Genomic DNA, 25,655 nt, shown 5'->3' with positions numbered 1-25,655 from the left:
CCTGCCTTACCTGGCCATAAAGAAAATCTCTCACATTCCTGGTCTAAAAATAGATTATAAGACACCAATTTCCAGAGGTTCCTGTCCCATGCCTTGGAGGAAGAAATACTGCAGAAACATCCAAAAGAATTTATTTATTTATTTATTTACTGGTACTGGGGATGGAACCCAGGGACATTCTACCTCTGAGCTACACCCCCAGCCCTATTTTTTTTTTTTTTTTTTTTTGGTGGTACTGGGGTTCCTGGAAACCCTCTACCTCTGGGCTACACTCCCAGCCCTATTTTTTATTTATTTATTTATTTATTTTTGGTGGTACTGGGGTTCCTGGAAACCCTCTACCTCTGGGCTACACTCCCAGACCTATTTTTTATATTTTTATTTGGAAACAGGGTCTCTTAAGCCAGCGCCTCTGGTCGAACCTGCGCGATCCTCCTGTCTCCGCCTCCCAAGCGCGGGGATTACAAGCGTGCGCCACCACGTCCGGCCCTATTTTTTATTTTTTATTTTGTAACAGGGTCTCACTGAGTTGCAAAAGGTCTCACTAAGTAGCAAGGCTGTCCTCAAACCATGATCCTCCAGTCTCAGCCTCCCAAATGCTGGGATTACAAGAGTGCGACACCACACCCAGCTCCAAAAGAATTTAAATAGACAGTCCTTGCTGGATTTCCCCACTCAATCTATTAGTAATCATGCCTATGCAACCAAGTCTCCATAAGTGCCCAAAAGGACAGGGTAACAGAGTTTGGAGGTAGAATGCCCCAGTGTGTGTGTGTGTGTGTGTGTGTGTGTGTGTGTGTGTGTGTGAATGGTGCTGGGGATGGAACCCAGGGGCTTTCTACCTCTGGGCTACACTCCCAGACCTATTTTATATTTTATTTGTAAACAGGGTTTCACTAAGTTACTGAGAGCCTCACTAAGTAGCTGAGGCTAGCTTTGAACCTGCATGATAATGCTGTCTTAGCCTCCCAAGTACTGGAATTAAAAGCCTGTGCCACCATGCCAGGCTTGGAGGGGTATATTTCTTTTTTTGTTTGTTTGTTTGTTTGTTTGTTTGTTTGGCAGTACTGGAATGGAACCCAGGGACATTCTTCCTCCGAGCAAGCGATACCGCCAGCACTAATTTTTTTTTTTTTTTTTTAGGGTCTGGGGATGGAACCCAGCGGTATTTGACCTCTGAGCTACACCCCCCGCCCTATTTTTACTCTTTATTTTGGAACAGGGTCTACGTTGCAGACGGCCTCACTAAGTAGCTGAGGCTGTCCGTGAACCGCGATCCTCCAGTCTCAGCCTCCCAAATGCTGGATTACAAGCGAGCACCACCACACCCGGCTTTTTTGTTCTTTATTTTGAAACAGGGTCTCACTGAGTTGTAAAGAGCCTAAGTAGCTGTGGCTGTCCTCGAACCACAATCTTTCTGTATCAGCCTCCTGAATGCTGGGATTACAAACATGCACCATCATGCCTGGCTATGGAGGAGTATATTTCTAAAGGTATAATTTCTTTTTCGGTTGATGAAAATATCATAAAATTGCAGGCATGGTGGCGCACGTTTGTAATCCCAGCATTCAGGAAGCTGAGACAGGAGGATCATGGTGAGGTCCTTTGCAACTCAGTGAGACCCTGTTTCACAATAAAGAATAAAAAATAGGGCTGGAGGTATAGCTTGGAGGTAGAATACCCCTGGGTTCCATCCCTAGTACCTCAAAAAGAAAAAAAAATCATAAAACTGATTGTGATGATGGTTTTTTTTTTTTTTTTTTTGGTGGTACTGGGGCTCCTGGAAGCCCTTCTACCTCCGGGCTACACTCCCAGACCTATTTTTACATTTTTATTTGGAAACAGGGTCTCCTAAACCAGCACACGTGGCTGGCTTCGAACCTGCGCGATCCTCCTGTCTCTGCCTCCCAAGCGCGGGGATTACAAGCGTGCGCCACCACGCCCGACAATGATGATGGTTTTAAAACTCTCTGAACACACAAAAACTACTGAATTGCGTATTTTATTTATTTATTTATTTATTTATTTATTTATTTATTTATGGGTCTAGAGATGGAACCCAGGGGCATTCAAACTCCGAGCTATACCCCCTGCCCTATTTTTTATTCTTTGGAAACTGGGTCTCACTGAATTGCAGAGGGCCTGCCTCACTAAGTTACTGAGGCTGTCCCCGAACCGCGATCCTCCGGTCTCAGCCTCCCGAATGCTGGGATTACAAGTGTGTGCCACCATGCCCGGCTCCATATTTTATTTTATTTTATTTTATTTTATTTTATTTTTGTGGGTCTTGGGATGGAACCCAGGGGCATTTGACCTCTGAGCTACACCCTCTGCCCTATTTTTTATTCTTTAATTTGAAATAGGGTCTCAGTAAGTTGCAGAGGGCCTAAGTAGCTGAGGCTATCAGCGAACTGTGATCCTCCTGTCTCGGCCTCCAGATTGCTGAGATTACAAGCATTTTTAATTGTGTAAATCAGTGTACTAATATGTCTTTCTTTAAAAAGATCTTGTAGATCAAGAAAACGAAAAATAGCTGGGTGTCGTGGCACATACTTTTAATCCCAGTACTTGAAAGGCTGAGACAAGAGGATTACAGGTTCATGGCCAGCCTCAGCTACTTAGTGAGGCCCTCTGCAATTTAGTGAGACCTTGTTTCAAAATAAAGAATAACATCAGGCATGGTGGTGCATGCTTGTAATCCCAGTACTTGGCAGGCTGAGACGGGAGGATCATGCAGGTACGAACCCAGCCTCAGCTAATTAGTGAGACCCTCTTTCCAAATAAAATATAAAGAGCCAGGTGTGGTGGCACTCACTTGTAATCCCAGCACTTGTGAGCCTGAGACAGGAGGATCACACAGGTTTGAAGCCAGCCTTGGCTACTTAGTGAAGCCCTCAGCAACTTAGTGAGACCCTGTTTCCAAATATAAAATATAAAAAAATAGGTCTGGGAGTATAGCCTGGAGTAGAAAAGCCCCTGGGTTCCACCCCCCAGTACCACAAAAATAATACATAAATAAATAATAAATAAATAAGTAAAATATAAAGTAGGTCTGGGAGTGTAGCCCAGAGGTAGAATACCCCCTGAGTTCTATACCCAATACCACACACACACACAGAATAAATAATAGGGCTGGGTGTGTAGCTTCGAGGTTGAACACCCCTGGGTTCAACCTCCAGTACCACACACACACACACACACACACACACACACACACACACACACACAAAAGGGAAGGAGAAAGAAAGAAAGAAAGAGGAAATAAAAAGGGAAATAGACAGTGGCTGGTAGATCAGAAGATTATCCTTAGGCTCTAGGAGAGGGGCCCCTGAGCAAAGTAGGTAGGGCCTAGAAAAGGAGGTGATGAAGACAGGAGTCTGAAGTCCTTCCCACGGGATGGGAAGGGTCTGCCTTTCTTTTCACAAAGGTACTGTTTATTCACCAAACTATGTTCAGGAGTGGGGCCCACCAGTTTGGGGAAGAGTTTTTTCCCAATTCATTCTACAGGCTAGCTGGGGCCTAACTTTTCCATCTTGCATTATTAAACCTGTTTCAACCAGGGTAACCAATGGCCTATCCTTTGCTTTTGCTTTTGTGGTACTAGGGATTGAACCCAGGGGCACTGTACCTCTAAGCTACAGCCCCAGCTGCCACAGCTCCTTTCCAATCTGGACATGAGCAAGGCTCTGTCTAGTGGATTCCTGCAAGGCAGAAGATTCCAGGAAATGAGATGTGGCCTCTCCTTCTGGGGAAGAGTTTATATTGTGGGCTTCTCAGGAATTGCATCCATAACCTGTTTGATATTAACTAAAAGTAGATTTTTGTGTGTGTGTGTGGTACTGGGAGTGGAACCCAGGGGCTTTCTACTACTGGAACTATTTTATATTTTATTTGGAAACAGGGTCTCACTAAGTTGCTGAGAGCCTCACTAAGTAGCTGAGGCTGGCTTCGAACCTATGAGATTCTCCTGTCTCAGCCTCCCAAGCTCGGGGATTACAAGCGTGCGCCACCACACCTGGCATTAAAAGTGGATTCTGAAAAAATGTTACAAAAAGCAAAATGCATCAGGTGATATAAACCACCCCTTGGTAAAAGCAGGACAAACTATTCCACCAGATATGCCTAACAAAGTGTTCTGGGACAAAGATGGTAATAAGATGGTAATCAATAACAGATGGGTTCCAGGTCACATAGTAAGATCATGGGAAAGAATAAAAGATTAGGGCTCATTGGTGTTTGTTAACCTAACAGATTAAAAAATGTATTCATATTAGACATTAACCTTTATTGCAGGAACACTGGGCACCCAGAACGGGTACAGATAAAAATGATATAAAGTAACTGATAGAACATGACCTTATAAACTTTCCAAGAAATCTTATAAAGAATCTAAAAGATGTGCTTAACATAGGACAAAAGGCCATGGTAGGGTCAGTGGCTACAATATTTCCGATTGTGACTTCTTTCTGTAAAACTGCAGAGCTTCTTCATATGACAAACAAGGATGGATAAAAACTGCTTGCTTAGTATGAATAAAAGAGACCCTTCTAAGCTGGTGTGCGGTCTCATTCTTCTTGGTCTACTCAAGTCACTCCACCAATCAAAGACCCCCGACTCCTGCTAGGGCTGGACCCCGGCAAACAGCCTTTTTTTTTTTTTTTTTTTTTTTTTGCGGGTCTAGGGATGGAACCCAGGGGCATTCGACCTCTGAGCTACACCCCCTACCCTATTTTTTTATTCTTTATTTTGAAACCGGGTCTCACTGAGTTGCAGAGGGCCTCACTAAGTAGCTGAGGCTGTCCACGAACCACGATCCTCCGGTCTCAGCCTCCAGAATGCTGGGATTACAAGCATGCTCCACCACGACCAACTTACCCCCAGCCCTTTAAAATTTAGTGTGTGTGTGTGTTACTGGGGATTGAACTCCAGGGATATTCTACCTCCAAGATAGACTCCCAGTCCTTTTTTTTTTTTTTTAAACAGTCTTGTTAAAGGCCAGATGAAACTGGCCTTGAACTTGCAATCCTCCTGTCTCACTGCCCAAGTCCTGAGGTAATAATCATGTACCACAGTGCCCAGATATGGCCTATATTTTTATGTGTATGTTATGTGTGCTTTTGAGGATTAAACCCAGGGGCAGTTTGTCTCTCAGACATACCCATAGTCCTTTTTGTTGTTTGTTTGCTTTGAAACAGGATCTAACTAGGTTACTGAGAGGCTCACTAAATTACTGAGGTTGGCCTTAAACCTGTGATCCTCCTGTCTCAGCCTCCCAAATATTGGGATTACAGGTGTGCACTACCACACCTGGCTTAGCCTCATGGTTTTATTTTTATTTTTGTGGTACTGGGGATGGAACTCTGGGGCATTTTACCTCTAAGCTATTTTTTTACTTTTTATTTTTATTTTTTGGTGGTACTGGGGATGGAATCCAGAGGCCTTCTACCTCCGGGTTACACTCCCAGAGCTATTTTACATTTTATTTGGAAACAGTGTCTCACTAATTTGCTGAGAGCCTCACTATGTAGCTGAGGCTGGCTTTGAACCTGAGCGATCCTCCCGTCTCTGCCTCCCAAGCGCGGGGATTACAAGTGTGTGCCACCACTCCCGGCTATTTTTTATTTTTAAGCAGGGTCTCACAAAGTTGCAGAGGGCCTCACTAAGTAGTAGTTGAGGCTATCCTTGAACCACAGTCCTCGTCTCAGCTTCCCAAATGCTGGAATTCCAAGCATGTGCCACCACGCCCAGCCAGCCTCATAGTTTTATATACATCTTTAGTTACCTCAGTGCTGGAGCCAGCTGGCAAAAGTATGGGTTCTGAAAAGAGGTATAAGGATGAAGAATTCAACTCTTAGAATTTGATTCCAATAATTTTTTTTTTAATTCTAAAGTGTGGGAGGGGACAGCCTACTATCTCTACTGGCCAAGCCCTGCTCCTGGTAAATATCTCTACTGGTCGATGACTACTCCTGGGTCAGTATTCTCTATTGGGCCAACAATGGGTTTATTTTTCTAGAGGTATTTATACAGTTACAGGTCAATCAATATCCTCGTGCTATCACCACCAGAATGCAATAAAGACCAATCCAAAGCACATACATTACAGGTAGGTTAATCAATACCCTCGTGCCATCACCACCTGATCTTCTCTCAGACCTTTACTTTGAACCTTCTATGACCCCAAACCTTGTTGACTCTGGGCAAAGGACAGTCAGCTGAGTCAGAAATATTCTTTTAGGGGAAAACCTAAAAGCTTAAAAGGCTTCTCACAATTCCCCCTTTCTTATTATATTCAAAGAAGACTGTGCCTGTCTTAGGTTGTTTCCTTTGGGTATCAAGGATTACCTGTCTTTGGATAATACAGAGCTAAGCTGTATATCCTGTCTTGGTTTCCTTGTCCCAAAGAAATCTTACCTGTCATTGACTACCAGCCTCTTAAATGGGAGTACCCTTCAAACGTAAATTGTGCACTTCTGCTGAAAAAATGTTCTCACTTTGACCTAAGACCACACTTTGTCCTGAGTCTTTAACAAACAAGGTATTTGGAATATTATGTAAAATAGGTATTTCAGTAAGACATTTTCTCCAATTAACACTATGATTTTTACATGTCAAATCAGTTTAACCGGGTAAACAAATAAATGGTGGGCTAACATTTTTATCTTTCTTCCCTGTGTAACCAGGGCCCCACAGTACCAAACCTTTAATAGCACAGTTACTACTTGTCTGTAATACCATGGGTGTCAGCTGCAGACATCCCATCTTCTTGACATCCTTAGAAAAATATAAGAGTATACCAGTTCTTTGTCCAAAATAACCAAAAGTACATTCTTTGTCCAAAATACAGTTACTACCAGTCTCTGTACTATCAATTCTCAGTCCAAAATAATCAAAAGTTTCTGAATAACACAGTTACTATCAGTCTCTGTACTTGTCTGCAACACCACAGGCATCAACTGTAGACATTTCATCTTTCTGACATTTTTAAAAAAACATAAGGGTGTAACAGTTACCAGTTCTTTGTCCAGAATAACCAAATGTTTCAGGAATGGGTGTAAAATTCAAAGCCAGAAGTCCCAGCAGTCCTGAGTTGTTACTGAAGACAGTGATCTCCTGTTGTTCCCAAACAGCTGGATGAAGTATGAGATGACCCAGAACGTAAACCCATGTTTCAGTCATCAGCATTAATCCGAGAGTCTTCTATTTTTCTTTGATCCATCTGTCTCACCAGCCGCTCAGGTATCCACCGTGCATTGTCTTCATCCTGTGAAAAAACACAAACATGCCCTCTTCCCCATATTAGTACGGGGTCAGTACCTTTCCAAATTCCTGTACAAGGATCTTTCCATTTTACTAGAGCAAAATTGCTTTTGGAGGATGGATGCCAATATTTATCTGCTGCTCTGTGACCAGTTTTGTCAGCATTCAAGAAATTAAGAATAAAAAGAGCATGATTTAAAGAGTTCTGTGGTGAATGGGGATAAAACTCCCCCTTGTTATTTATTTTCAAAAGGGTTGTTTTCAGAGAATCGTGGGTTCGTTCTACAATGCCCTGTCCTTGAGGGTTATAGGGTATGCCTGTAATATGTTGAATACTGTATGTATTGCAAAATCATTTAAAAGCCATACTAGTATATCCTGAACCATTGTCAGTTTTAATGCAGGTAGGAAGACCTATCTACAATGGGAAATCACGTTTAGCAGCCTCCCCAGTTTGGGCTGTAGCCATAATAAAATCTGAAAAAGTGTCAACAGACACATGAACATACTTTTGCTTACCAAAGGCAGAAATGTGCGTAACATCCATTTGCCATAGATTATTGGGAACCAATCCCCATGGATTTATACCTAAATAAGGAACAGGTAAATACTCTGGACATATAAGACATTGTTTAACAATTTGTCATGCTGTTTCTTGAGTAATTTAAAACTGCTTACACAGACCAGTACTTTTTTTTTTTTTTTTTTTTTTGGTGGTACTGGGGATGAAACCCAGGGGCCTTCTATCTCCAGGCTACACTTCCAGACCTATTTTATATTTTATTTAGAAACAGGATCTCTTAAGCCAGCTGAGGCTGGCTTCAAACCTGTATAATCCTCCTGTCTCTGCCTCCCAAGCACGGGGATTACAAGTGTGCGCCACCACACCCGGCAAACCAGCACTATTTTGATGATTTAAAGAATGTGATCATTGAGCTTGTTCCAATTGAGAGGGGCAGACAAATTTTGTAGCATCATCAGCAATTTGTTTTTTGTTTGTTTGTTTGTTTATTTTGGTGGTACTGGGGTTCCTGGAAGCCCTTCTACCTCTGGGCTACACTCCCAGACCTATTTTATATTTTTAAATTTGGAAACAGGGTCTCTTAAGCCAGCGTGGCTAGCTTCGAACCTGCGTGATCCTCCTGTCTCAGCCTCCCAAGCGCGGGGATTACAAGCGTGCGCCACCATGCCCAGCGCATCATCAGCAATTTGATTACCTTCTGCCAAAGGACCAGGTAAAGCAGAATATGCTCTTATGTGCCCAATAAAACAAGGATGTTGGCATGATAAGATCTGAGTTTGAATTTGAAGAAATAAATTACCTATCAATTTATTATGCATAGCAATATATGGTACAATTTCCAATGCTTGAAGGGCATTAGCTATATATAAACTATGAGTATATAAATTAAAAGGTGTATCAAATAGATGTTGAAAAACAGCCGCTACTGCAGCAATTCTACAACTTGAGCAGACGTAAAGGATGTTTGAATTATAGTACTATGTTTATTAATTACATAAGATTCCTTACCATTTGAGGAGCAATCGGTAAATACCAAGACCACCTGAGATATGGGAGTGGCATAAATTATTTTAGGAAATATAAAAGCATGTTTATTAACAAACTGTAATAGTTTATCATGAGATAAATGATTATCAATTTCTCCAATAAAGTATACAAAAGCAATAGCCCATGAATCAGCATTCTGAAAAAGCCATTGCACTTGTTGTTTAGTAAAAGGAACACTAATAATTGAAGGCTCTTTTCCAAAATATTTTATTGATTCTGATTTAATAGAACACACCAAGCAGGCAACTAATTCCCAGTATGGCATTAAAACTCTGCTTGGAGTAGTGGGTAAATGTATCCACATTAATGGTCCATCCTGCCACAAAACAGCAGTGGGTGTATGTGCCGATGTTAATATATAAGCAGCCCATTCTTTAGTATAATCAATGTACTGTTTTCTTTGACATTCAATAGCCAATTCAACTTTTTTAAGAGCAGCACATCCTTCCTCTGTTAAGATCTGAGAGGAAGTTGGGTCTGGGTCACCTTTCAAGATATCAAATAAAGGTTTTAATATTCCAGTAATTAGCCGGGCGTGGTGGCGCATGCTTGTAATCCCCGCGCTTGGGAGGCTGAGACAGGAGGATCTCATGGGTTCGAAGCCAGTCTCAGCTGCTCAGTGAGGCTCTCAGCAACTTAGTGAGACCCTGTTTCCAAATAAAATATAAAAAAGGTCTGGGAGTATAGCCTGGAGGTAGAAAGCCTCTGGGTTCCACCCCCAGTACCACCAAAAAAAAAAAAAAAAAAAAAAACCTCCAGTAGTAATATTTAAAGATGGTCTTAGCCAATTAATATCTCCTAAAAGTTTCTGAAAATCATTTAAGGTTTTTAAATTATCTTTACATAATTGAATTTTTTGTGGCTTAATAGTCTTGGGATAAAGAATGTTTCCCAAGTGAGTATATGGCGGTTCTCTTTGTACTTTTTCTGGAGCTATAATCAAACTATTATTTTGTAATGCAGTTTGTAAACTAGCATAATCTGATAACAAAATTCCTTCATCTATATGTGCTAATAAAATATCATCCATATAATGTATCATATATACAGATTTATAGGATCTTCTGACAGTAGCTATAGCCTTTGCAACAAATTTTTGACAGAGTTGGACTATTGGCCATTCCCTGAGGTAGCACTTTCCACTGATACCTTTGCATAGGAGCTCTATAATTTGTAGATGGAACACTAAAGGCAAATCTCTTACAACCTTGTTGTGCTAAAGGTATCGTATAAAAGCAGTCTTTTAAATCTAAAAATATTTTATAAGTGTCTTTGGGGATAGCTGATGGATTGGGTAGTCCAGGCTGTAAAGCTCCCATTAATTCCATAGTTTTATTAACTTGCCTTAAATCCTGTAACAGTCTCCACTTAATAGAATTTTTTCTTAATGACAAATATGGGTGAATTCCAAGGGGAGTTAGAACTTTCTATATGGCCGTAGTCAAGCTGTTGCTGTACTAACTGCTCTGCGGCTTTTTTTTTTTTTTTTCTTCTAAGGTTAGGAGCCATTGATCAATCCAAACTGGTTCCTTGTTTTTCCAAGTAATAGGATCGGCATGGAGTACAGGCTGATCAACAGCCTCTTCTAAAAATATCCTAGACCTGCCCGAGGGGGTTGTAAATGAAGCTTTAAAGGCTCTATAATACCCTTATTATTTATCCCTAGACCTTCCTCTTGTAAAAGTCCTTGATCTAACATTTGGGGTGTCACTATAGGGCTGGGGCTATAAAGATATACACCCTCGTTCTGCATAACATCTCAGCCCCATAAGTTGACAGGAAGTCCATTATGGCCTTCCTCATCTCTCCAAGTAAGCCAGTCACTGCTTTGTTCAGGGTTTTGCGTCTGTCCTATGCCTTTAAGGTGAGTGAGGGAAGAATGCTTAGGCCATTTGTTAGGCCATAGATCAGCTGTTATGACAGAAACATCTGCTCCCGTGTCTAATAACCCTGAAAATTCTTTCCCATTAATAAACAATTTTAATTCTGGTCTTTGAGTTCCAATCACTTGGACCCAAAAAGCATCTGATGAGCCAAATTCCCTTTTACCCCGCTTAGGTCTCTGAGCAATATTATTTGTTTGCACCTGAGGTAGCAATACTAATTGTACCAGTCGTTGACCTGCATTAATAACAGCTATCCCTTGAGGAGAATGTATCATAATTTTTATTTCTCCTTCATAATCAACTACTCCAGGGGCTACTATAATTCCCTTCATGGTGACACTACTTCGTCCTAACAACAATCCTACTGTCCCTTTAGGTAACACCAGTAGGAAGGGCTTGCATTCCCATTTCGGTAGTTAATACTGTATAGATGGAGACACAGAGGTCCAATCCTGTGCTGCCTGGGATGCTCTGAATAAGTCCTGAACAGACTGTTTTGTTGAGAGTTGTCCTGCTGTGGTACAAATGTCTGAAGTGCCCCATAACATTGTTGCTGCGGGGCCTAAGGTGGGCCCTCCTCCCGTTTCCTGACAGGTGCTGATTCTCTTGTGCATCAGTCCTTGATTTACATTCCTTAGCCCAATGCTTCCCTCTTCAACATCGAGGGCATAAGCCTGGCTCTCGTTTATTACTAGCACTCTGCCTCTGTGGACAGTTCTTAACTAAATGACCATTTTGTCCATACCCATAGCTTTTAACCATATTATTCTTAGGTCCCGATTTTTTATGTTGTTGGAAACGGATTTCTTGTACAGTTTTCCCTTGTAATGCCGCAGCCATAGCTAGTCCCTGTGTATATGCAGGTCCTATATCGGAACATAACCGAATATAATCAGACAGGTCTATTTTCTTTCTAAAAGGACATAAGGCAGCTTGACAAACAGTATTAGCATTCTCAAAGGCAATTGCTTTACTGCTTCACTGTCACCTTTCAGTCGGCTAGCAGTTTGTAACAGCCTAGCTACAAAATCCTGATATGATTCGTCTGGCTCTTGTCTTTTTTTTTTTTTTTTTTGGACCTGCCCCCAAGGGCACAATTTATTGAACAGCAACTGGGGAATCAGCGATTGGACTTGGCCACACGCTCCAGCTCGTCCTTCTTCTTAATGGCATAGGAGTTGGAAGAGCCCTTGGCAGCATTGATGAGCTCATCTGCCAGGCACTCAGCAATGGTCTTGATGTTCTGGAAGGCAGCCTCCCGGGCACCAGTGCACAGCAGCCAGATAGTCTGATTCACCCGACGCAGTGGGAACACATCCACAGCCTGCCTCCTCACTGTCCCGGCTTGCCCAATGCGTGTTGAGTCCTCCCGGGGGCCACTGTTGATGATGGCATTCACTGGGACCTGTAGAGGGTTCTCGCCAGTGAGCAGGTGGATGATCTCGAAAGCATGCTTGACTATGTGCAGTCATGAGCTTCTTGCCTTTGTTGTGGCCGTGCATCATCATGGAGTTGGTGAGGCGCTCCACGATGGGGCACTGTGCTTTACGGGAGCGCTTGGCAGCATACCATCCTGCGCTGTGGGGCAGGTACTTGGCATACTTCTCCTTCACTGCAATGTAATCCTGAAGGGAAATGTCATTGATTTGCACATCATCAGTACTCCATTTCCCCAAAAGCTTGATATCAGGGGTCTCTGCCACTACCGGCGTGGATGTTTCCCACTCGGTCATCCTGAGAGTATAGCTGGGGCGGGGGGTCTCAGTCTCTCCGCGTGCTCCACACGCCACCCAGTTACAGACAGCTTCTTGTCTTATCTTGAAAGATCTTTAGTTTGCTTTCCTGAAGAAGTCAACTTGTTCCATGCTCAACTCGCAGCAGCATTGGTCTGAGAATAAGAAGCTAAATTTTTTTTTGTGTGTGTGTGTGTGTGTGATACTGGGGATGGAACACAGGGGCCTTCTACCTCCGGGCTACACTCCCAAATCTATTTTATATTTTATGTGGAAACAGGGTCTCGCTAAGTTGCTGAGAGCCTCACTAAGTAGCTGAGGCTGGCTTTGAACCTGTGCGCCACCACGCCCAGCTTAGACTAAATTTTAATTGCTGAGCAGTCTTCCTAAATTGTCCTTCTCCTGCTAACATATCAAAATTTATGGGTATTCCCTGAGCTATTTATTTATTTATTTATTTATTTATTTATTATTTTTGGCGGGTCTGGGAATGGAACCCAGGGGCATTTGACCTCCGAGCTACACCCCCTGCCCTATTTTTTTTTTTTTTATTCTTTATTTTTGAAACCGGGTCTCACTAAGTTGCAGAGACTGTCTGTGAACCGCGATCCTCCAGGTCTCAGCCTCCCAAATGCTGGGATTATAAGTGTGCGCCACCACACTCAGCCTGAGCTATGTTTAAATCTGCTGTGGATTGGCATTGTTCTGCAAATTCAGACTTCCATAATAAAAAATCACCCGTTGATAAATAAGCTCTGGCTATCTGTTTCCAATCAGGACACAAAGCCTCCATGGAGAGATTCTAACATGGCTTGAGTAAAAGGTGCCGTTGGCCCATATTGAGCACAAGCCGTTTTTAATTCTTTGTTTGAAAGGAAAGGGACTATGTCCTCTAAGAACACCTCCGTGACCATCAGGGTCTTCAGTAACTGGAAAAACTCTGAATCCTCTAGTATCTTCTCCGTTTTCTGCAGCCCGACTTATAGCCGCTTGACGCGGTGATATTAAAGATAAAGGTCTGTGTTTTTCATTGCTTTGCTTAGCAAATGCTATAGTGGGAGAATTTCGAAGGCTCGTATTGCTGATAATAGAATATTGTTGAGATCCTTCTTTTTCACTATTTGAAGGAGCGATCTGATTTAATTGTTTAATTAAAGTCTTTATGGCTACTTGTAACTGCTTTATACAAAAATCGGGCTCCAGTGATTCCGTTTTTGGAATATCTGGATAAGCCCCTAACTCATTTCTATGGCACTGAGCAGCAGTCTCCTCAAGCTGCTCCTCTTCTTCAGTATCTAAAGTATCCTCATCTTCCTTAGGAAGTGAAGGCAAAGAGCCTTTATGTTCTCTCTTAAGTTTCTCTAACAAAAAGCATATCTTATAACCTACGTACCAAAAACATAAAACTAATCTTCTGACCCATTGTATATTACAATTCACACGTTAGGTGCCTTCATTTTCTATCTTAGTTTCTTTAGCACAAAGCATCTTTTAAAATGATCTATTATATATTACAATTCCCACGTTTCACCACCACCACAAGTCTCTGAGCGTGCTCTTTTTCTTTTTCTTTTTTTGGTAGCACTGGGGTTCCTAGAAGCCCTTCTATCTCCGGGCTACACTCCCAGACCTATTTTATATATTTTTTATTTGGAAACAGGGTCTCTTAAGCCAGTGTGGCTGGCGTTGAAGCTGTGCTATCTTCCTGTCTCCGCCTCCCAAGGGCAGGGATTACAAGCGTGCTCCACCACGCCCGGCGGGCACACTCTTTTTCTATTCAGCAGTGTCCTTCACGGGATCCTCAGTTTCAGAATTTCCCCTAACGGGCACCACCTACTGGAGCCAGCCAGCAAAAGTACAGGTTCCGAAGAGAGGCATGAGGATGAAGAATTCAACTCTTAGAATTTGATTCCAAGAATTTCTTTTTTTAATTCTAATGTGGGTGGACCGCCAGCCTACTAGCTCTACTGGCTGACTCCTGCTCCTGGGTCAATATCTCTACTGGTCGATGACTACTCCTGGGTCAGTATTCTGTATTGGGCCGACAATGGGTTTATTTTTCTAGAGGTATTTATACAGTTACAGGTCAATCAATCTCCTCATGCTATCACCACCAGAATGCAATAAAGACCAATCCAAAGCACATACATTACAGGTAGTTTAATCAATACCCTCGTGCCATCACCACCTGATCTTCTCTCAGACCTTTTACTTTGAACCTTCTATGACCCCAAACCTTGTTGACTCAGGGTGAAGGACAGTCAGCTGAGTCAGAAATATTCTTTTAGGGGAAAACCTTAATGGCTTCCCACACCTCAGAAGGACACATCTTTCATCTTTCCATTTGACCTCCTTAATACCAGGGCCTACTTATTGCTACTTTATCAACCTATAGCAGTGAGTGCTTCTACTTCACAACCATGGCTTCTCAGTTTCCCTAGTTAGGTGTTGTCTATGCTTTTATTTTTTGGTGGTACTGGGGGTGGAACCCAGGGCTTCTTCTACCTCTGGGCTATACTCCCAGATGTATTTTATATTTTATTTGGAAACAGGGTCTCACTAAGTTGCTGAGAGCCTAAGTAGCTGAGGCTGGCTTCAAACCTGTTCGATCCTCCTGTCTCAGCCTCCCAAGCATGGGGATTACAAGCCTGTGCCACCACGCCCGACAGTGTCTATGCTTTTAGCATCTGTCCTTCAGGGATTCCATATCCTCCTGGTGGACATGCCTCCAACCTCAAACCCCAGGCCTGACCCTTCTCTCCAGAGCTTTTCCCATCTCCTTTTTTGTAGTACTGGGGATTGAACCCAGATTTTTTTTTCCTCCACGAACACTCCCAACCCTAGTTATTTATTTACTGTGGGGCTGGTGATTGAACTCAGAGGCATTCTACCTCCAAGCTCCATTCCCAGCCCTGTTTTGTTTGTATTTATTTTTATTTCTTTATCTTTATGGTACTGGGGATGGAACCCAGGGGCATTCTACTTCCAAGCTACACCCCAGCCCTAGTTTTTATTTTTTTCTTTTGTGGTAGTGGAGACATTCGAGGGCACAGGAGACATTCAAGAGAGGCATTAGGTCGGGCGTGGTGGCACACACTTGTAATCCCTGCGCTTGGGAGGCTGATACTGAGACAGGGAGATCGTACAAGTTCAAAGCCAGCCTCAGATACTAAGTGAGGCTCTCAGCAACTTATACTCTGTTTCCAAATAAAGTATTTGGAAGTATTTAAAGTGTAATTGGGGATTGAACCAAGGGGCATTCTACCTCTGCGCTACGCCCACAGTCCTCTTTTATTTATTTACTTTTTGTGGAAATAGGGTCTCACTATTTGCTTCAAGCTGTTCTCAAACTGTGATCCTCCTGTTTCAGCCTCCTAAGTACCTGGAATTACAAGTATGTACCACCACACCTGGCTGATACAAATGGTGTTCTACTGCTGTGCAGTGGCATTCACCTATAATCCCAATACTCAGGAGGCGGAGACAGGAGGATTGCAAATTCAAAACCAATCTCAGCAATTTAGCAAGATCCTATTTCAAAAAATAAAAAAAGAGCTGGGCATGGTGGCACATGCTTGTGATAGCAGCATTCGGGAGGCTGACACTGGAGGATCGTGGTTCGCGGACATCCTCAGTTGCTTAGTGAGGCCCTCTGCAACTTAGTGAGATCCTGTTTCAAAAAAAAGAATACAAAATAGGGCAGGGGGTGTAGCTCGGAGGTCAAATGCCCCTGGGTTCCATCCCCAGACACACATACATACATACATACATACATACATACATACATACAGGGGCTGGGGGTGCAGCTCAGAGGCAGAATGCTCCTGGGTTCCATCCCAATATGGATTTTTTATATTTTCCATTGCAAAATATAAAAAATAAAATAAAGGGTGTTCTATAGCAAAAGGACACATTTGGGAAAGGGACACAACACCATCTGGGGCTTCACTCAAAGTTTGTGCTCGTGATGCTTAGGCTTGTCTCCGCAATCTTCTCTGTTATCAGCCAAAGTCAGGGACTTTCTAATTGTGCTGAATGGATAACAAAGGGAAATGGCAGATGTTATAATAGGAGTGACTCAGGAAGAGGTGCAAGTAACTGAATTCATTTTATTTATTTATTTTTTTGGTGGTACTAGGGGAGGAACCCAGAGGCTTTCTACCTCTGGGCTATACTCCCAGACCTATTTTATATTTTATTTGGAAACAGGGTCTCACTAAGTTCCTGAGAGCCTCACTAAGCAGCCAAAGCTGGCTTTGAACCTATGCGATCCACTTGTCTCAGCCTGCCAAGCGCGGGGATTACAAGCATGCGCCACCACGCCCCAAGTAACTGAATTCAGACAACTGCAACCTCTCTCTCTCTCTCTCTCTCTCTCTCTTTCTCCTCCTTTTGGTACTAGGGACTAAATCCAGGGGGCATTCTGCCTCTGAGCTATGCTCCCAACCCTATCTACCTACTTACCTACCTATCTATCTATCTATCTATCTGTACTGGAGATGGAACCAAGGGGCATTCTACCTCTGAGCTACACCCTGCAGCTCTATTTTTTATTCTTTATTTGAAACAGGGTCTTGCTGAGTTGTGTAGGCCTCACTAAGTAGCTGAGACTAGTCAAGAATCTGTGATCCTCCTTTATCAGCTTCCCAAACTTTTTTATTCTTGAAACAGGGTCTCTCCAAGTTACCAAGACTGGCCAAGAATCTGCATTCTGCCTGTCTCAGCCTCCCAAGTACTAGGATTACAGTCATGGGCCACCACACCCAAGTCCAACTCCAATCTGCCCAAGGACTGTAACCAGGACTGCCAATCTGTAACCAGGACTACCTAAGATGACTGATCCAATATGTGCCTGTGGGGAGAGGAAGCTGACCCTCCCCTCAGCCCTTATAGAACAGTGGGGCTCCCCTATATCTCAGACACATATATTTATGTTATTATTTTATTCCACCCTGGAGACCCACCCACCTTGTCCATGAAATGTAACCAAATCAGGAGTTAGGGATCAGGCTCCACTGTGATTATGAATTATAAAATAACAAAGTCCAAGAATCAGCATCCCCTGGCTGCATGGTAGTAAAAAGTGTGATTGAGCCTCTTTCGCAGATCAGCTAGCACCTGCACAAGTCAGGCTATGTTATGCTTCAGTTCTCTATGTGGACAGGTACCAGCATCCACCGCCTTGGCCACTCTACTGGGCCAGAACTAGTTTTCTGAACCAGGAGCTCACAGCACCATCCACTCGCATCACCAAAGCTATGCCCAGGAGAAGTCCCACGCTGCTCACAATAAAGCCTATTGCCTCAAAAATGAACCTGCAAAGAAAGGTGGAACACCTCAGGGGCCAGTGCACGTCTTTCCTTCAAAGGCATACCATGTTCATTAAACATTTATGCTTTGCTCTAAGCTTCCCCCTTCCCACCACCTCTCCTTAAGCAAATCCACTCACTTGGGGGCAAACACCTTCCAGACCATGAGATGCCTGCGGAGGATGGAGGCTGCCAAGGTACAAGCCAGAATCTAAGGGAAGAAAGGAGGATCCCAGTTACTTGGGAAAGGGAGGAGGAAGCATGGCAGTGTTGCTTTAGGCCTCTGTGACAAATGAGAGGAGGAGCAAAGAGGTGTGTGTCACTAGAAAAAACCCTGGGCTAGGAGTTGCCCTGGCCAAACTACTGATTCAGTGACTTGGGCAGGTCACTATTCATCTGTAATGCTAACACTCAGCCTCTGCCTCCCAGGTGGAGGAAGATGTCCACCCTTTCTGCCTCCAAAAAGGAATGAGATTCTATGATCACAGTTTGGGAAACAACCCTGGCAATCAGCTCAGCCTTTCCAGTAGGTCTATTAATGGAGTAATATCCAAATGCAACTATTAGGGTCCACAGCTAGGCTGTAGAGAGGAAATGCCCCGGGAGCAGGATACGGAAATCCAGGTTCAAGTCTCAGAACTGTCATCTGAGGTCACTGGGCCTGGGAACCTCTTCACTTATCTGTACCTCAGTCAAGGCTCTCTCTCAGGGGTTGGTTTGTTTTTGAGAAAAAGTCTCAGTATGTTGCTTAGGCTAGCTTTGAACTTATAATCCCCCTGCCTTAACCTGGGATTATAGGCATATGTTCCAGCATGCCTAGTTCTCCCAAGATTGTGTGTGTGTGTGTGTTACTGGAAATTAAACACAGGGGCATTTTACCTCCAAGCTACAAACCCAGTCATTCATATATATATATATATATATATATATATATATATATATATATATATATATATATATATATATTTTTTTTTTTTATTGGTAGTACTGGGGGTGGAACCCAGGGGCTTATTCTTACCTCTGGGCTATACTCCCAGACCTATTTTATATTTTATTTAAAAACAAGGTCTCACTAAGTTGCTGAGAGCCTCACTAAGCAGCTGAGGCTGGCTTTGAACCTGTGCAATCCTCCTGTCTCACTCTCCCAAGCGCTGGGATTACAAGTGTGCACCACCACACCCGGTCCCAGTCCTATTTTTATTTAAGTTGTGGAGTGCCTTACTACGTTGCTGAGGTTGGCTGCAATCTGCAATCCTCCTGTCTCAGCCTCCCAAGTGCTGGGATTACAGGCGTGCACCACAACGCCCAGCTCTCCCAGGTTTTTGAAAATATGAAAGAACATGAAACATACAAATGAAACTGTCACTAGCTCCCTGATCTCTTCCCCTATACCCACCTGAACACCAAGGACGAAGAGATACTTGAGGCCCAACTGCAGTAACGCTGCATTGAAATGGTGAGGTGCATCCCGGAGCCGCATCTCCATTAGTGGCTCCTCCTCCTCCTCCTCTTCCTCCTCAGGCTTGGTTCTGCTCTCAGCTTCACTCCCTGGGGGCTGCCGCCTCTTCCTTGGCCCTTGACTCTCACACAGGAAGGGCCAGAGCAGGAGCAGTGGGCAACCTACTGCCTCGGGGGAGCACATGGCTGGCATCAATGGAGGACCCAACGACCAGTCCACCCTAATCTCCAACCACCCTACTTGAGTTCAGGCTCCAATTTGCTTAGGCCAACGGATACTTAGCCAAGTTCTAACAAACCACCTCTCCCCACCCAAATCCAAAGTTTTCCTTTCTTTCCACAAATCCAGAGTAAAAACTGAAAGCAAGGGAAGTACCTGCAAAAAGGAGGTGGGAAGCAAAGGTGTTTGCTCCCACTAGCAAAGCAGGCAGCCAAATGGAGGAGCCATGACCCTCTGGGAACCCCACAAAAGCTGCATGCCAATGGATGGCTGGAAAGACAGGCTGGTGGCCTGTGGAGTAGAAGGTCTGTGTGGCCAGGAGGGCCCACGCTGACACTGCCTGCCACGGCACAGTGAAAGGACCTGGAGGGAAAGATACGCTTCCTTACGAATCACATCTCATTCTCTAATCCAGTCTACTGCCCCACTCTCATATCCTCCTCCACTTCAGTGCCAATTCTCACACCCATGCTCACCACCTAGCCTCCCTAACCTTTCTGGCACTAGGGACTGCACCCAGGGGCATTCTACCTTCCAGCTACACCCCCAGTACTTTTCATTTCTTAATTTGATACAGGGTCTTACTAAATTGCTGACACAAGCCTCAAGCCTGCAATCTTCCTGTCTTTACTTCCCAAATACTGGGATAACAGCTACCATGGCCCACTTAGGCAACACTCTTGCTATTCTAATTCCCTCTATGGCACATCCCCAACCACGCCGATCAGAATCTCACTGTGTTCAATCTCTTTCTCTCTCATATATGCACAGCTCACTCTGTCGTAATATACTCATAATTTGCCTACCACTGAAAAGTCAAGAAGTGTGCACTTCTGTAAGAAACAAATCCTGGAGGAATTCTTACCCCGCTGTCCTAGCCCCATGCACCATGGGAGCTGACAGATGGCAGGGATTAGCTTGGCTATGGCAGGTAAGTGAGAATAAGATCTTCCCAATTGCAAGGGACATAGACTTTGTGTCGAGGTAAGGAAACACAAGGCACAATATCTCCCTGAAAACAAGAGGGTCTGGACTCACACCACTATTGTCTTAGATGAATCAGGGCTGAAGTGTGTATTTACCAGGGGTGGTGATGGGTATCCCAGCAGCAAGCAGATGCAGGAGAAGGAAGCTCTGCAGAAACAGAAGCAGGAACACAAGGCTGATGCGCTCTGCATGCAATAGCAGAAGCGGGAAGGCCAACAGGGTAAGGGCCGTGACCATAGCAGCTGAGTAGACACTCCCCAACTGATAGGCAGCTACAGTCAAGGGACCCTGAGATTTGGTCCTCTCTATCCGGCCTCGGAACGCCTCCTGCATGTGTCGGTAGATTTGAGGGACCACATACTCCAGGTCAGCCTGAGAAGTGGGGGGGCCTGAGAAGGGAGTGAGGACAGTTCTGGTCCTTGGGGCACCTGCCCCGACCTTCACCAGCACTGTCACGGGCCTCCAGAGCAGCAGCAGGAGCCCCGCAGCAGCTAGTCCTGCCACTGCCCGAGGAAGCACAACTGTGGCCCCAGCAACCAGGGCCCGGAGACGTGGGGGTGCTTCATCCGCCCCCGATGCCAATGCCCAGTAGGCAGCAGTGCCCAGTGCCATCAGAGGCAGCCCCCAGCGAACAAAGAGCACAGGGGGCTCAGGACTCTTGAGATTGCCATAGCGACGAAGCCAGAGGCGCACAGCAACTAACAGGGCCACCAGTGCCCCCACACAAGCTCCGTACCACAAATTCTTGGCTCGACCGCCCACCATGGATGCCAGAGGACTCAACCAAGGAGAGGAGTGGCAAACAGGTGTCTCTTCAGGGCAGCGATGAAAGAGCCCAGCTAGCCTTGTACATAAAAGCAACCCAACTCCAAGCCTCAGGGCATAGGCGCCACTGGGCCGTGCTGGGCCTGTTTGAGCAGAGGAGCCGAGGCGGGGTGTTGGGAGAAGCCTAGATGGCAGCAGTTTGCCCTCCCAGTGGAGCTGGGCAACCAGGAGCAAAATGAGTGAGCCCAAAAGGAAGGGAGTGGCCCTGGCCTCAGCTACAACAAAGCTGTCAGAGAAGAAGGCAGCCAATCGAAGGAGCAGGAGTATTAGGACAGGCCCAGGGATGGGAAACAGGATTGCCAGGGGCCTCTTAGACCCCAAACCAGCCGTGGCTTTCCACATAAAAGATAGGAGTGAGCTTGTTGCAGCTATGGCCCCTAGAATCACAAGATCCAGCTTCCACCCCGCAGTTACCAGGAGTCCGGCACAGATCATGGCCCCAGCCAGGCCCCAGGACACAGGTATAAACAGTAGAGGGTAGAAGGGGAAGCTTGGGGATGTTGACCACTGGGATGTGAGCAGACAGAGAAAGCAGGCAGAAGCCAGGAGAGCAGCACCCCCTGCCATGCGGACCAGAGAGAACCGGGCCCAAGACTCGATGCAGGTGGCCCGAGCTCCCCGAAGGAACTGCTGCAGCTCAGTAATCACAGTCTGCAGTGTCGCCTCAGCCTCCTGAGGATTCTGCAGTAGCCACTGATAGTCAGCAGAGGCCTTGGAGAAAAGGTTCTGTAACCGATGAAGCTCCACTTGGAGGTCCTGAGTAGCAGCTGAGTAGGTATGAAGAAATCGGAAAACCTGACAGAAAAGATCAGAGGCCAAGGATACAAGTCAATTATATATAAACTGGCTGGGGGCGGGGATAACTATTGCAAAAGTGAGTACCTGGAAATAAGGGACTAAAATGTCCAGGGCATTAGGGAGGAAGAATAAAAGGGGGATATGGCTATGAAAGGTGAGATGAAGACTGGACAAGCCAGGCGTGGTGGCGCATGCTTGTAATCCCAGCATTTAGGAGGCTGAGATAGGAGGATCCTGGTTCATGGCCACCCTCAGCCATTTAGTGAGGTTATTTGCAACTCAGTGAGACCCTGTTTCAAAATAAAGTATAAAAAATAGGACTGGAAGTGTAGCTTGGAGGTAGAATGCCGCTGAGTTCCAACCCCAGTACCACCCAACAGAAAAAAAAAAAAAAAAAAAAAAAAAAGACCGGACAAAGGGCAATGGAGTGGTCATTATCCTCTTAGGCCCACCCTATCTTTACCACTCAGAAACCCAGCCCGCTTACCCACCTGTTGTGCATTGAGATGAAGAGCTTTGGCTTGAGCTAGAGCAGAGGAGTGGGGCTGGGAGTCCTTGCTCTCTGAAAACAGCTCAGCTATCACCTCCCCGATGTTTCCAAATGGGATGGGCAGGCCTAGCAGCAGGGCCAGCGTGGGCACGAGACTGATCTGAGGAATCACTTCTGGCTCCTAGAGAGGAAGGACAGGGTCAATGAGATCATCACAAAGTGTTTGGAATGAAAGAAACAAGTGGAGCATACCCAACATCATGGATATGGGATCCTAAAACAGAAGGACCCATGAGGATGCTGTGATCATGACATGGGCTGAACACTGGGAAACCAGAAGAGGCACACCCCAGGCCTCACCTCTGGTGGGGTGCTGGGGAAAAGGGCTGTGGGGCTGTATAGAAAGAGTGCAGCCGAGACCTCCAGCTCACTCTCCCCTCCGTGGTCCCCAGTCACCGTCATCCCGTGGTCCCCAGCCACCACCAGCAGTGTGTCATTCTCCAGACGATCCATGAGTCCCCTGGGGATCAAGAAATGAGTCAGGGGTAGAGATGGATCAAGATTCTTCTCAAGGGCTCTACTAATGGAAATCATGACTGACTTCCATTAGTAGGGTCTAGACCTCTGGCAATGGAGACACCTCTTTGGCCATAACCCTATTACCCCAAAGAAGCACAATGAGCCCCTAGCTTCAGAAAAAAACCTGGAGAAGATAGAATTCAGCCAGGAAAGGGTCTAAATAAGAATTTTATCTCCTAGGACCACATATCCTAAGATTCTCAGACACAAACCCACTCCCCCAGTCAATATCCCACACTCACTGGATCACCTGGTCCATCTGGCTAAGTTTCTTGGCCATTTCAGGGTGGTGAGGGCCATGCGTGTGGCCACAATGATCCACACCCAGGAAGTGAGCAATCAGCACGTCCCATTCACCACTGTCCACTGTGAAGGGGAGAACACTGAGTATGGGGGACTAGGCCCACTCCTCATCCCAGCCAGGCTCTGACACGCTTTTGTGCCCAGGGACACAAGCCCAGGTCACCGCACCCATGGGAGACTCAGAATCTCAGACTAGAGCAGTTTCCCCTAGCTCCCAGTCTAAGGGACTAAGTGCTCTGGCCCCGTGCTCACTGGTGGGATAGAGGTGTTCTAGGATGCCATTGTCCACTGTGTGTAGGTCTTTGACGTTGAAGGATGAGAAGAAGAAAGCTTTGGAAAAAGCTCCAGGGAAAAGGTCTCTCCAGGTGTCATCTCCCATGAAGACTATACGCCTTCCTGCAGCGATATAACAGAGTCTCAGAGCCTGTACTGGAGCTAGGCTCTATGGGAGGGGAGGATAGGAAAGGAGACCCTTTAAGACCCATAAGAAAGCTAAACCATGCATCCTGAGGTACAGCTATTCCATTCAACAACTCTCTCTTCTTCTTGGCCTAACATTCCCCTGGGGATGCCCATACTCAGACTTCTCACTCTCATTCCTACAAAATGATCTACTGGTTCTCAGTACCAGCATATCTCTGCTAACCTGTTTTTCCTGGGTATCTCCTACTTTTGTAAGTTCACTCACTTACTTGGAAAGGTAGAGGCCTGGATCCCTCTACTCCCTTCTTGACATATATGAACCAAGACTGTATTCTCTTCATTTCTATCTTTCCCTTTCCTGAGAGTTCCCCAATAGTACAAAGCCCTTTGTCCCCCAAACTGAGTTCCTTATACACAAAGCTTTAGTCTCTTTCTCCTCTCAAACTATCCCTCTGCCTCAAACACACACCCTAGCCAAGCACATGGCTAGGCACACAAAGTTCTTACTCCCTGACTTCTGAAGAAAAACAATCTGCCCAGGTACTCTTGGATTCCAGAAGGTGCACACTGACCTGCACGCGTAAGCTGCTTAATGAGATTGTCTTCCACTATGGCATAACTAGCAAAGTTACTGCCAGCATCAATAAAGGTAGGCAGTGAGCCTGTGGTGAGGGCCTTGAGACGCTGCACGGTGGTAGTTGGGGGATCGACCTGAGATCGGTAGAGCCGGGCATGGTGGGGCTGAATCTCCAGGATCCTCTGCAAGGAGCCCAGTTTTCCCAGGAAAGGCAGGGAGACAGGAGGCTCTCCAGACACGTATGAGCGCTGGGGCTGGGCAAAGTCAAACCTCAGGGCATCTATCAGCACGAATACAACCCGGGAGAACCGCGAAGCCATCCAGCAGGCCCCAGGCTTCCCTTGGCTCCCCAGTGGCAGGGATCCAGGGCCTGGGGGTTCTTGGCAGCTGCTATGGTTGGTGAGTTCCAAACGGGTGAGAAGGAAGCCACTGGTGAAGAGGGCAATGCCAGCATAGAAGAGGAAGCCGACCCAGGCCAAGAAGAGCAACACTGAGACCTTCTGCATTCTGGTAGGGGCAAGGAGGGAATTCATTACTGTAGGGAAAAAGAATCAGTGCATATTCTAGTCCCTCAAAACAGTGCCGAAATCGAATCACCTATTAGAAGGGTTTCTACACATAAACAGCTTTGGAGCCAGTCCATTCAGTATTCCCCTCTATTAATTATACCTGTTTTTCTTTTCTTTTCTTTTTTTGGTACTGGGGATTGAGCCCTGAGGCATTCTATTCCCACCCCCATTTTACTTTTTACTTTGAAACAGTTTGACTAAGTCAAGGAGGGTCCCGCTCTGTTGCTGAAGCTGGCTGTGAACCTGCGATCCTCCTGTCTCAGCCTCTTTGATTACAGGAATGGGCCACCACAACCGGTTAGTCCGTCCTTCCTTCCTTCCCAGCGCTTGGGAGGCTGAGACAGGAGGATCGCACAGGTTTGAAGCCAACCCTAGCTATTTAGTGAGGCTCTCAGCAACTTAGTGAGACCCTGTTTCCAAATAAAATATAAAAAAGGACTAGGAGTATAGCCCGGTGGTAGAAAGCCTCTGGGTTCCACCCCCAGTACCACAAAAAAAAAAAAAAAAAAAAAAAAAAAAGAGTATTTCCAGCGCCCACTCTACACCTACTGAATCAGGGTCTTTAAGGTAGGACATAGAAATCTGCACAATCACAGCCCTGAAGCTGCGAATGCTGAGAAAACCCAGTCCACAAGGAAAACTTATTCCGAGTGCCACACTGCTGTCCG

The 25,655-nt window shown here is 45.2% G+C and overlaps 1 protein-coding gene and 1 pseudogene across 4 annotated transcripts; both read right to left on the bottom strand.

Moving 5' to 3' along the window:
• Positions 1-11,836: 11,836 nt before the first annotated feature.
• LOC308272440 (small ribosomal subunit protein uS7-like) lies at positions 11,837-12,449 on the bottom strand (annotated as a pseudogene). The gene has a single exon. The product of its transcript is annotated as a small ribosomal subunit protein uS7-like (transcript).
• A 5,191-nt stretch (positions 12,450-17,640) lies between these two features.
• Positions 17,641-24,924, bottom strand: LOC308272331 (GPI ethanolamine phosphate transferase 3; the record flags this gene model as incomplete). 3 transcript variants are annotated; one of them, XM_080709091.1, is made up of 11 exons in its annotated part: positions 17,641-17,764; positions 17,899-17,969; positions 19,155-19,381; positions 19,593-19,799; positions 20,519-20,570; positions 21,822-22,043; positions 22,538-22,717; positions 22,897-23,056; positions 23,358-23,481; positions 23,671-23,810; positions 24,410-24,924. In XM_080709091.1, the coding sequence occupies 11 exons, from the start codon at positions 24,922-24,924 to the stop codon at positions 17,641-17,643; spliced, it is 2,022 nt and encodes a 673-aa protein (XP_080565217.1). The 3 variants fall into 3 exon arrangements, with proteins under 3 accessions (XP_080565217.1, XP_080565215.1, XP_080565216.1); XM_080709089.1 differs by having other exon boundaries at positions 20,519-22,043; XM_080709090.1 differs by having other exon boundaries at positions 19,593-19,727; positions 20,519-22,043.
• Between the last annotated feature and the right edge of the window lie 731 nt (positions 24,925-25,655).

This window comes from Muscardinus avellanarius (genome assembly GCF_963383645.1).
Source record: "Muscardinus avellanarius genome assembly, chromosome: 13".
Taxonomy (NCBI): domain Eukaryota; kingdom Metazoa; phylum Chordata; class Mammalia; order Rodentia; family Gliridae; genus Muscardinus; species Muscardinus avellanarius.
The sequence above is the reverse complement of the archived record's forward strand: the minus strand, read 5'-3'. Positions and strand labels throughout refer to the sequence as shown.